A 13,180-nucleotide genomic window follows, 5' to 3' on the forward strand; every position below is an offset into this window, starting at 1 on the left:
GATTACTTGCATACCAACTAGTTGCATCAATACTGAGCTTCAGTGTGGGAAATGCTCTTTTTCTCCACACTTTTTTACAAAAGTTTTACAAAAAAGACTCACTTAAATACCAGGCAGTTTTGTTAAAAGCACAAAGGAGACCATTACTATTTGAGAAGTTTTACAAAATTGCACACCACTTTCACCAGCACCCTTGGTCAGCTTCACTGCATCCCCTTTCAGTGCATGCTTTTCACCCCAAACCAAAGATCCAACGTTTTCATCAAAGTCTGAAGGATGCCAGTTGTTATTTGCATCTTTTTCGACTAAGGGACTTCACAAAGCGGCAGGTTGAAGTATAAGAAATGTAACCTCCAACCTTTTCGGTCTCAGGAAACACACTAGTGGCCCCTATTAGACCACTGGTACTTTGCAGGGGGCTTGCATACCCAAAGTTTTCTTAGAGCTTTGCCAGCAAAGCCAGTTGATTTAATAATACTAGGGTTTTTTTCTGCAAATCTGGCTTTAAACTATACGCAGAAAAAACCCCAAACAGACACAGATAAAAGGATTCATTTCATCACCCGTACAAGCACAACCTCAAAAACCAGACATATAACAAACTTAGAGGATACCTGCATACATATGGTACGTTAACCTTTCGATTAATTTCACAACCGTTCCTCCTTTGATGATAGGAATGCCATTCCTGCTTTGCAAGTTGTCCTCAAAAACGATGTTATCCTCCGAGTCTTCCACTACAAAACGATACACGTTTGGGCTGGGCAGCCTCAGTGGCTGCTCATTCTCTTCCTGCAGTAAGACTGAATCAAGCATCCTATCCAGAGTACTGCGATACTGGAGGGAAATCAGAGCGGCCATCCAATTACTCTTTTCTTCAGCAGACCTGGCAGCAAACAGTATACTGTTTTCATCTTTAGACACCAGTTCAAAAGCATGTTTGTATTCAGATGTGTCATCTTTATCAATAATCTGTATTTTCCTCATGAGAATTTTTTCCTTCAGTCTATACTCCGCGTTGCTGTAACCAGGAAGCCGTGATTGACCATGATTAGTTTTACAGCTGATCATTAAACCATCAAAGAGAAAGATGTGGCGTTCATGTTTGGCTCCTATTTTCGTCAAGCCACCTTCCATTATGAATTCATTACAGCATTGCCCAATATCTTTGCCTTCCCAGCCATCAATATTTTTCTGGATTTCATTCATTTTCTTGATGGCCAAGTGCTTGCTTCTTATTTGTCGGTTATAGAAGCGACAGACTGGCTCCCTTGAATGAATAAAAGAAAAAGTCACGATGGGCAGATTACACATTTGCCATCCCAAGAGACCAAAAAAAAAAAGAAATCAACTAAATTAATTGATTGTATCATTATTTCTTTGCCCTAAATATGCCCTAACTGAAGTTAGTGTTCCAAATAGACCACATGCACTGCTTTGGCTAGGGAAAGAGTAAGATATCGACATTATTCATAGAAGTGGACTGTGAAGGTTTTGGGCTGCTGCTCCATTTACAATGAAAATTGGCACAAAGACATGCCTTAAAAAGGAAATACACACATTATCTAACAAGAAAAAAAATTTATCTCCCTCTCTGCCAGCTTTGGGAAAGTGGGGTAGTTCTGTGGATTATTTATTACCCAGGCCGACGTCTTGGGGAGTGTTTGCTGTAAATGCGCTCCATGCTGCACTGCAGATTCAGAAGAGCAGTAATGGCTTGTTTTAAGCACTCCCGATCCTCTTCATCTTCACTGCATTCCTGCAATTGCTGTAACATAACAAACATTTTTCTTTCAGATTTCTCTGATTTACAGAAGGGTAGGAAGACTGACAAACATTCTTACACAGTATTAACAGTGTCTCCACGAGAGAGTTATTACTAGAAGCACACTCAAAACTCGCTATGCACGTAACTAAAAACATTTGTCAGATATTCAGGGCAAGGCAGTAGATACACAACAGAAGAGAGCAGGATGGAGTTTTGAAAGATAATTCTTTACCCTTTTAATGAGAGCCAGTGCTCATTGGCAGATGTTTCACAATTGATTTTGTTAAATAGTTTGGAGGTTTGAAATAGCTGAGAATGAAATGCTGGTTTATGTAACTACGCATAATATTCCTTCAATGAGTCAATTAATCTCAACATTTCTGAGCAAATTTAAAAGACAGAATGACCAAGATTCTCTCTTTGCTTCTTACCATTCTAAGTTCTGCCATCTTCAGCAAACTCATCTACTTCAAGAAGAAATACCAATTTTGTGTGATGCAAGCTAACGTAGTAAAAAAAAAAGTCTGAAATTCACAATTTGCTACTAATAGCAAAATGTAAAGACAGTGAGAATCAGCATATTTCCTTTTTATAAAGACTCAGTCCGTCTCTACTACTAGGCAGAAACTTCTTGAACTGGGAAATTCAACAGGCTTTCATATCATCTCCATACACTTGGTAGCAATATACTTTGAGCAAAGCCTATTCACAGAGTTCCTCTTTTGGGTTCTCTAAGGTGATCGCTCCGAAAATAATACTGGTATAAACAAGAGGGATTTTTCTTTTTAGCCCCTTTCATGTTCCAGATCATATGAATTTTTTTAAAGAAAATTCAAGCAAGTAGATTGGTGGGCAAAATCAAGACAATATGCCACGCAGTTTTGGATACACTCTGTTTTACCTACATACTTTAAGAGAAATCTTACTTACAATCACTCAGCATGGCAGAAGCCTTCTTTTCCTTTCCCCACTATGTTCCCTCAGCAAGGATATGTAGCTTCCTCTAAAAGTAATTGAGAGAACAGGATTTGACCAGATTGGTCCACTCTCTTCGTGTAATTTTAATTACTAATTTTTTTTATTTTTCACACGCCCAAACAACCTTCATCTTGCATATTAGAGAAATGAAAGTTTCACGGCCAAAAATTTCTGGGAAGTTTATGAGCTGAGGAACAGCACAGGGAAGGGAAAAATAAGATGTCTACCTCCGTGGAAACCTTTCTTTTCCTTACTATCAGCCACAGAAATGCAAAGAATGTAAAAGTGGCGTGAAAAGATGACAAGTGCAAAACCCTAAAGGTGGGAAAAGCTACCGAGTCTGATAAAATACACTTTCTCATCCCATGTCCTGAGCAGAATTTCTTGCCCACTCTTTCCAAAGTGAGCTGTGTTTGTCAGTTAACAGACATCAAATGGTGTGTTTTGCTTTTTTGGTATTAAAAAAGTCATCTAATCCACTTCTCCACCTTAATGTATAGATTCCTGAAGATTAGGCACATTACCTGAAATGTATCTCATTCTCTGTAATCACTGGACTAACATCTGCTTTTCCAAATGCCAGTTCTGAACAAGCACCTTTCCGATTAAACTGTAGATGCAAAAGCCTAACATGCTTGCTAGACAGAGAAAATATGTAAATCTTTACAAAAGGGAAAATGGGGTCCTGCTTATGCCAGATACATTTAAAATGCCAGTGATGCTAAAGCAAGTATATTAACTATTCACATTATTGTATGGAAAACCATCAGAAAATAGTAATGAAGAACACTGTTCTGTTAAAAAAATTATACCATGGTGATGCCATAGAACACTGACTGGGGATTCTCTCTCTGTCAGTGGCTGTCAACGATTAGGTAACAGCAGAAAAGATCCAAAGGCAAAATTTCATGTGTTTTAGGTTGCTTGATAACAACACAGTAAGTCACATGCAAAAATTAGGGATAATCTTCTGTCTGTGAGTCACATGAGAAGGAAGGATATACTCTATAGTCTGTAGAGGAAAACCTTCCTGGACTTGAACAGACCTCTGCTTACCTTCAGGATTTAATGCTCTAACTAGATGGGTGATATGACCACTTGAGCTCTTTGCACTGCATTCAATGAATAACATTTCCTGGAACACTGGTATCAACAGACACATTTATGAAAACATACCCGGAGCTGGGAAGTCTGTTGGAACACTAAGCTCTCCTCCACACTGCCAGCAGTAAGGTGTTCATGCTTGGAAATGTCAAGCATAGTGTTTTAAACCTGAATACTCTGGTAATCAATTAAAGATGTCACAGTCAGAATATATTTGGGTTACCTGATCGCAAGATCTAACAACTTTTGATCACTAGCACAATTTTTTCCTACAAGAGAGTTTTATTTCTTTCGTGTGACTTCCTTCAACCTTTGCCTCCTTGGTCATTCCAAAAGAACCTACGGCAGGTTCATTTGCTGTCAATACTTGAACAAGCAATCAACATTCAAGTGACATCAGGCCCTGCCCTCTGACTCAAGGTGTTTAAAGGCAACTTCCTGGTGACCTCTATACAGCTGCTAATAAAAGCAGACAAATCCAACAAATTCACCATGGGGGTCCTCAACGACATCCAACCCTTGTGCCTCTTGCTTAGGCCAAGAGGAGGCTCTGGTGCAGAACCCGCATCAGAGGCTGCACAAACAGCTTTTTGTATCAAGAAGAAAAGTTCTGCAGCTTGAAAGAATTTTCAAGCCTTTCGCATTTTCATTTCATTCATTTTAGTTTTGCTATGTTGCAAAAAAGCAACCATTGAGGTCTGCGGTTCTGTAAATCACTCATTATTTTATTTCCCTCCTGATTCAGTAGGGTTTTTTTGCAACTTTCTTTAGGAGCAATCTCATTTTCTCTCCCTATTGAAGCCACGAAAATACTTTGAGTATTCTGTTGCTTTTCTGCTTCCATTTCTGCTAAGTCTTTTTTGACCAAGTTTCCTAGAGACAAATACAATGGTAACAGGGAAGCAGTACCAACAGTTTATAATACATTAATATTGTTGAATAAATACTTTCTGTATCTCTAAAAACACTCTGCTTTTTAAAAATACTGCTGTAAATTTAGGATGTTTTCAAAATACAACATAAAGTTCAAATTTTAAAACTGCAACTGAAGTGATCACAAGAAGACTCTGTGTTTATCATTATTCACTACAGAATGGTATTTGAGATCTCTGCTCTGTTCTATGCTCACAAGGTTAGAAAGACTTGTGACAGCCAAGTGTCAGCCTCTGCAGCTGAATTCTAATTTCATTCAGAAATCTTGTATATTGTGGATAAAGGTCATATTTCATCATTTTCACTACTAAAATTCTGTAGTGAAAAATAGTATCATACAATACTATATTTCATGCATCATCCTGTGGTATAATCCAAGTTAAAAACAAATAAAAGAAACAACTAAATGCTATTGCATTCTCTGCCAGACTTTATTCTTCAAAGAGATGAGGCAATTTAAAGAATGTGCACGTATAACCTGATCCTATCAATATTAACTGGAGTTAGGAACACACTCAGAGTCCCCAAGAGACAGAAAACTCAGGCAGCACTACAGATTTAAGACAGGCTATCAAAAACAAATTATCTTCTCTGTGCCATGGTTTAAAACATAAATAGTAACCACCCTTTCCTGTCCCTGAAGAAAAAAGTACCAAGTTTGCATGCAAAGCATTTAATCTTAAATTTTAAAACCACACAAGACAAAACTCTGCTCAATAAGGCAGCTTTGTTAATGTTTCTCTAAAAAAAGGGACAAGGACAAACACTACACAGCTTGTAAAATCTGTTAAATGTTTATATTCTACCAAAGCTGCGGCATATGATTGCATTCTTTAATTTCATCCTGATGCACTCCGTTTCCCAACTTTAAAGACACAATGGGTCATTACTTAGCTTGACCTTCAGCATAATACAGGTCACTAATCCAATTATGTCTTTTAAACATGAAAGAAGAACATTTTAAGAAGTTCCAGAGACTTATCATACTCAACTGACCCTCACAGAGAGAGAAGTTACACTATTTTGAGAGAGAGATGTACTTAAGAAGCTATCAGTGCTCCCTTCACAGTAAGGCTGGCAGAACAGTGCCACACTTCTGCTGTCACCCTTTAGTCCTTTGAGCAGATTATTCTCATTTGGAAGTTGTCCTTATAGAAACATAAGCTTTATGAAGGCAAATATTAAAACTATGGCAATGTAAAGTTTCTGTTCTCAACAGAGACAGGGCAGTAATCTAGAGAAAAGTTCAGTGACCGTTAAGGTTGTTTTGGGTTGGTTGGTGGGGGGAACTTTTTCTAAACTGACTATCAATAGAAATGCTTAGACTTAAAATTTATTGAGACCACTTTGATTTAAATTTTTCTACAAAATATTGGTCATTCATACATTGGAGATGTGTGGTTCATGGGTCAAAAGAAACCATCCTTATTTTTACTTATCTCAATCAGGCTATGTGAAAAATCACAGCAATCATAATGAAAACAAAACAAGACTGAACTTAAAAAAAAAAAAAAGAATACATGCCAAATATCAATTACAGACCTAGTCTTAAAACAATTGCTATTTTTTGGCTTGAGATTCTTTTGAGAAAAGTTTATATTGTATTAGATGTAAGTTCTATGTTGCAAAGTTTCTTTTTCTTCCTCCATACAAGTAAATCCTTTGAAATACAAACGAAAACCATGTAACACACCTGTACCACACTCCTAGTATCACTTTTTATATTGAGAACTTAGAAGTGCGTTTTCTGTTGCTATTAACAAAACATCAGCTATAGCCACAGGATATTTTACCTGTTAAATTTAAGTATATCCCAGTTAGTTAATAATTTACTTACCTTTACAAGTATTACAAACTTTCCCAACACAACAGGGCAAACAGAAACTTTTTTTGCATTATCCTCAGCTACTTAAAAACCAGCTCCGATCTAAGTATTTTTCAAGATGCTGCATTTTCTACAGCAACACTATTTTTTCTTATTCAAGCACGATTATTATAGATCTCAGATGTTACATTTCTGCTGACTGCTGGCCTCTCTTCTCATAACTCACAGCAAAAACATTTGCTTGTAAGCAAAAAGATACACGGTTAGTCACTTTTTGGCTTTTAGCTGTTACAGCCAAGGGAAATATCTTACTGATGTGAACCACCTTGCTAGTGCACATCGGAATAAAATATGTGCAAGGTGATCTGTGTTCAAACCAACAGAGGCTGTTCTAAAATACGTAATGCCTCAATAGGCAGAATTGCTCGTAAATATGGGCTCGACGCCAACCTAAACAACTGGGATGGTAAGACCCCTGAAATAGGTCCCACAGGAATAACTCTTTATCATCAAAAGCAGAATTCCATAAAGCCTGACATTTCATCAATGTCATTTATTAGAAGATAGAAAATAAGAAAGTAACTGCTTATTTTTATTCCTCCCTAATATGGAGAAAGTGTTGTACACAACGAAAAATAGTATTTTTTGCTGTATCTCTTCCATTTAGGACTCAGTACTAATGGTTTAACATTAAGAACAGATTATTCTGACTCTGCTGGAAGGAAGTGCCTCCCCAAGCCCCAAAATAAGATCAGCTGAGCTGCAACTGGAGTGTAACTTGACACTAAGAATACCGATCTGAGTTATGCTTCGGACAAAAAATTCAGAACTTGAGGAAAGAAGAAATTAGATTTGCATATTAAATTTTTAACTATATTAGAACTTAAATTCAATAAAGTTTTGTTTAATAAAATATAGTTACTTCAAATATTCATGTTGGAGCAATAGATGCTTTTCAAGATTTTTTTTTTACATTATTTTGCTTTTCATTCATATGCTAACTCGTGTCAAAATAATGTTTTCATATCTTTCTATTTTCAGAAGCAGTAAATAAAATCTAATTGCCTATTTAAAAGCTCACATTCTCCACATTAAGAAATGTTTTTAGCAGGAAACAAGAGCATGGCTTCATTTACCTGTAGTAATTCAAAGTAGTGCAAACAATGGTAAACGGGGATAAGCATGAGTCGTGGGAGAACGTATCGTACAGCTTCTTTAAATCCTTCAGCAGTAGACTGAAAAGGAAAAATAAACAGGATTACTTACACTGAAATACTCAAACTGGGACTGGACAAGGCCCTGAAGTCAGCACCGCTTTGAGCAAGATGGTTGTGATAGACACATTCAGGGTGTCCCTTCCGATCTACATTACTCTATGCTTACATCTAGTAGTAAGGAAGACAATAAAGCTTGCAAAAACATTTTTGTCTACTGAGACTCTTTGTAAGATTTAGAGACACATAAATAGTCTGACATCAAGCAAACAACCTGTAAACACCCTCTTCCAGGCACTGCAAGCCCTCTTTTCCACCAACAGCTTTGAGTGGATGTTGATGCACACTCACTAGTGAAGCCACAGCTGTGAACACAGCCCTAACCCCCCCAGTAAGTGGTGGCCCAATCTGCCTCCTTAAGCAGCTGGATGGTCCCTATTTTTGCCAGAAGCAGCAATTCAAATATAAGAAGCTAGAGGACCAAGTTACCCACAAGTCATTTTATAAGCGTCCTTTAATTCATGTAGGGGTGCCCCTATTGCAATCCCTAGCACCTTTGTATTTCAGCATTGTCTGCAGAACTCAGTTAACAGCGTTAGTTCAAGGTGAGACAACACCTAAAAATAATGCATTGTCTATGGCTAAGCTGCACGTCTTATTCCCCACTCAACAGCCACATCCCAGAATGCAGAAGATGCTTGAATATATTCTGAAAAAAGCTCATACCCATTTCCAAAACAACGTGTATTTACCCTGGGCCACAGTTTGCTACAGAATTTAAAGAAACCACTGGAATGTTAAAGACCAGTCAGGACTCCCATACAATCTAATAAACTTGTCACCAACTTCCCTCTAAAGTCCTCTCCTCCTAATGATGTATGCCGTGCTTCAATTTACATCCTATATACCACAGAAATATGGAGGTCTCATCAAGAACTGAAGAAATGAATATTAGTATCTCCTCTCCCTCAGAAACTGAGAATCACAAGTTTGTGACTTAAAAAATTAGTTAGAAATCTGTTCCCATTCCCAGCAGTTAACTAACACAGTAATTTAGGCTGTAAGATGAGGAGAGGTTTTCCAAAGGACGGTGAAATCCCTGCTATCTTCTATATCAAGATAACTACTGACCAGGAACTGCATTACCTCATCTCCTTTGGGGAAATGACCTCTCTCCGCATTTAATACTTCTGGCTGCATCTCTGCAGTTGCCAGAGACAGCTCGTATACATCCATGGCCCAGAGCCTGGACCTCTACCTTCACTCCACAGCTTGGAGAACATCCCTAGGAAAGCCCAAATCTTTCTATGGTGAGGAGAGTCAGAAAGGAGGTCAGATTCACTGTCAAAGGACTCGATTACCAATTTAATCTGGAATAGGACTTGGGGCTTTAAAATTGCTAGGAAGGTAGGTAAAGGGCCTTCCTCATTCACCAAGTAGTATTTAAGAGTGAGGTGATCCAGCTTACCAACTGCTCAGAGCTAAAGAGGAAACAATCATCCCAGAGGAATGGCTCAGAGGAATCTCAGCTTGCGAGACCCGGGCCCCAGTAAAATGTACAAACTAAACTGTGCTAAAATGGGTTTAGCTGGGAGCACCACTGACCAAATACTTTCTCTGCAGCTTCTCTAAGTACATTTCAGAACATAAGCTGAGTCTTCTGAATAGTAGTCTTTAACAGATCTGCCACACTGGTGGAAGGAAGGGAAAAATAATAATAATGATAATAATAAAAAATATATCCACAGATGATCTTGTTGGATAGTCCTATTAAAGAAATAATTCAAGAAAAACTGCCAGTCCCAGCCTCAATGCCAAACAAGGGGGCCTGGGATATGTAAGGAAGAAAATGAAAATATTGTGCCTGGGTGCCTGTGTTTGGCATTAAAAAGCAAAACAGAAATAGAAGTGGCAGGTGTGAGAAGTCACCCTCTATTCTCAAGCCAGAGAGTCTGATGTGAGGACCAAAAAAAAAATGCAAACCACCCATGGATGGGCCAGAGCTCTGTCCAGTTTTTACAGGGAGAGGCAGAGTCCAAAGATCTTACACCGAAGAAAGGTCAGAATCTAGAGGATTTCTGCCTCAGTAGGAAGTAAAAAATTACTGCCAAATTCCAAACCACTAAAATATGAGAACCAAAGCAATTTAGTATTTCTCATTTGCACTCACCTGAAAGTGGAGAGCAACAGCAGGTTTTGCCATTAAGTTGTTAAAATGCTCGTGAAATTGTGGAGAGAGAATATCCTGGGACAAGGTTTCATATGGATCAAAGGCTTGCTCCTAAATAAAACCAGAGAATTATATACATACATGAAGGATGCAAGATATTTCGGTTCCAGCTGGTACAATTAATTCCTTTAGTAAGCTGATACACAAGTGGAACTTTTCACAAAAAGATCAATTTTGCAAAACAAACATTCAGTAAACCACAACCCTTTTTCACTTCCAAATTTTAAATGCACCCAACATTTTTTCAGCATTCCTCAATTTCACCATACTATCACCAACACAAACTTTGTTTTACTGCACCAGTGGGAACCAAGAGAAATTCTTGCTTGCAGCCCACTCACGTTTCATAAAAACCGGCAATATATCCTCTGTCAATAAGGAATGAAGTACAGGCAAAGTGACACTTGGGATGAACTTTGGAACCTGTCACCAGGAGGCATTGCCGTACCGCCACCATTTCAGGGTACGTCAGGTAAGAACGGTCAGGCATAACTTCTCTCGCCATGCCGTAAGGCTGGGGAGATAGCTCACTCTGGGACAAAGCAGCTAGACTGAAAGAGTCTCAGAGAAAAGCCCTCTAATGACATTGAGGGTTTCAGGTGCCAAACTCATGACTCTGGACAGGGTATCTGGCTCCAATACTATCGACTACAACAGGATGGGCTGAAAACCTGACTGTACATGAATCTCTGCAGGAATAATTTATGATTGCTCATAGATCACCTGCTCCAAAACCTGTCAGGCTGTTCCCCAGTCTCTGCAGATTCATTGGGCTGAATCACTCATGAATCACCGGGTTATCCGGTGCTGATGGCACAATGCCCAGAACAAACACATACTTCTTTTTCACCTAAATGTAGAAGTGCTTGCCAGAAGACACTGCTGCAGAATTTGGGAGTACCAACCACCACAAAAGCTCATTTGAACCTTCAGGTGGAGTCTCAAGCAGAAGATCCAGGGAATTTCCTACCTTACTCACAGGGCAGCTGCAATTAAACTCTTTGTGCGGAGGAGAGGTACAGAACAGCACTCTTTTCACATGCAAATTGTAATCATCACTCTCAACTCTCCTCATCAAGTTCTAATCATCGCTGTCCTTTCGCATTAGATTGGGGGGGGGGGGGGGGGGGGGTGAGGTGGGGTGGTAAAGGGGGGGAAGGTTTGGCACAGCAGCAGCTGAAGAGAAACGATTAGACACTCTCTAACTGACCAGGCTGGGTTTCTTAAGCAGAATATCAACCCAGTTTACAGCCTGTTGGTTTTTTTGTTGTTTACTCCACACCTGCCCACTACCTGCAAACATACAATGGGGGTGTGTGTGTGTGTGTGTGCTTATTTTACAGCATCCAAATTAAAGATGGGACAATAACACCGCATATACGGTTTCTCTTTGCCATACTAGCCAAGCAGAAAGGAACAGAAACCTCTGCAGAACAGTAAGTCAGCCATGGAGCGTGGGTTCAGCTGCGCCCAGAGGTGAGAAAGAGGAATGGGCAGATGGCTGCAGGTGCCCACCGGATCGGCCCTCGCACCACAGGGCGGGAGAGCAGGGCTGGGACTCCCACTCCACAGGTCATCCTGCATGCACATCTACTGGGGGAGCCAGACCAACACGTGTTTATTCTGTGCTTTTTTAACTTTTTATAGCATTTTAGAAGTGTTTTCTGTTTCTTCCACTCAGATTTTAAGCAGTATTTTGAGGTATTGGGTTTGGTTTTTTGAACACAAGATTGGAACAAACCGCATTAGGTATCTTCCACAAGAGACTAATTAAAAAAAAAGGGGGGTTACACTTGCAATGTTGCAAAAGTTACTGAAATATGGAGACATTAACTTGATGCCCGTGTAAGTTATCTTAATGCAGCATGTAGTTCTGGATTGGGGTTTGCACATTTCAGCCTCTTTTGCTGTAATGCACTGGTTTCCACCTTTTTTGCTTTGTGGATACCTAAAACTTCTCCTATGGAAACGCAAATACCAGCATAACAAATTTACAATCCACTGATGAAAACCTTGCTTTATGAGCTGCCTTCTGAAGACCGCTTCAAAGCAGGCACAAAGACTCTCTGCCCTCGGTTCTGAGGCTCTCCACCACTACCTGAACATCGCTGAAGAGATTCTCTCAGGCATTCATTAAAACACACTGTAGTAGTTAGAACTGTAAAAGTTACCACCAAGTAAAATTTTTTTCACTAGCATATTAACAAATATCCATCTCCCACTCATATGTGTCAGGCATCAAGTTTTTGAATTTCCTCCCTACCGGGAAAAAACGTTTTATTTTCCCCATACTTTCTTATCTCAAAAACACTACAATATTTATGTTTAAACCTTCCAGAGAAGTGATGCAGAAAACCAGACAACGCAGGAAGATTCCAGCTTGTGAGGGTTGTTTGTTTTTAATTATCCTTCCAAATAAGTTGAAGGACCTTTATAATGGAAACACTAAGGGAACAAGCCTTGCAGTAACACAGGCAGAGCAAATAAACACTCACAGAAAGATGATCTCAACATGGGAGATGATCAAATGAACAGCCTAGTTATTAAGTAGGTCTTGCTCTGCATTAACTGAATTATTAAATTTAAACTTGCTGCCTGCATAACAAAGGTTTGAAGAATAGTCTGGTTTTAATTTCTTATTTACGTTTTCCAGTTAATGAAAATCAGGTGAGATTTTTACTCATTGAAAAGGATTTTCTTCCCCTTAAAGAGTAGCTTTTGCAATAAACTGAGATATGTATGTTTTCCAGGATAGTGCTGTACTATTTCAAATTTTAAGTCTTTTTTTCAATTTTAATATACTAGCTACTTACTTTAATTCATTGTTCAAATGCTTCTCTTTATCATTATATAAGCAATTAGGCTTTACCAGGAGCTAAGACCTAGTCAACTGGACATTCCTACTTGTATGTCACGAGTGGTTTATTGAAGTAATGCCAGGAAAACTTTATCATTAAGGTATATTCATAAGTGAGTGGCACATGGGCTGCAGGACTCGTGTTCTTCACACCCACAAAAATGTAATCATTTTCCAAATGGTACTGGTGCGTTCTCAGATTTTAAAAACTGAACATACATAAAAGTGAAATGAAAGTTTTATTGGTTGACATTTTCTTTATAAACATCAT

The 13,180-nt window shown here is 38.8% G+C and overlaps 1 protein-coding gene across 1 annotated transcript in view; it reads right to left on the reverse strand.

Moving 5' to 3' along the window:
• The window catches only part of SOS2 (SOS Ras/Rho guanine nucleotide exchange factor 2), a 55,094-nt gene that overhangs the window by 19,012 nt on the left and 22,902 nt on the right, over window positions 1-13,180 (reverse strand). Inside the window, exons 7-10 of the mRNA XM_075753155.1 lie at window positions 9,993-10,103; window positions 7,745-7,843; window positions 1,641-1,768; window positions 615-1,270 (exon numbers count right to left, since the gene is read on the reverse strand). Coding sequence (XP_075609270.1) covers window positions 615-1,270; window positions 1,641-1,768; window positions 7,745-7,843; window positions 9,993-10,103 — 994 coding nt within the window. The remainder of the gene's footprint in view (window positions 1-614; window positions 1,271-1,640; window positions 1,769-7,744; window positions 7,844-9,992; window positions 10,104-13,180) is intronic.

This window comes from Balearica regulorum, chromosome 5 (assembly GCF_011004875.1).
Source record: "Balearica regulorum gibbericeps isolate bBalReg1 chromosome 5, bBalReg1.pri, whole genome shotgun sequence".
NCBI classification, from domain to species: Eukaryota; Metazoa; Chordata; class Aves; order Gruiformes; family Gruidae; genus Balearica; species Balearica regulorum.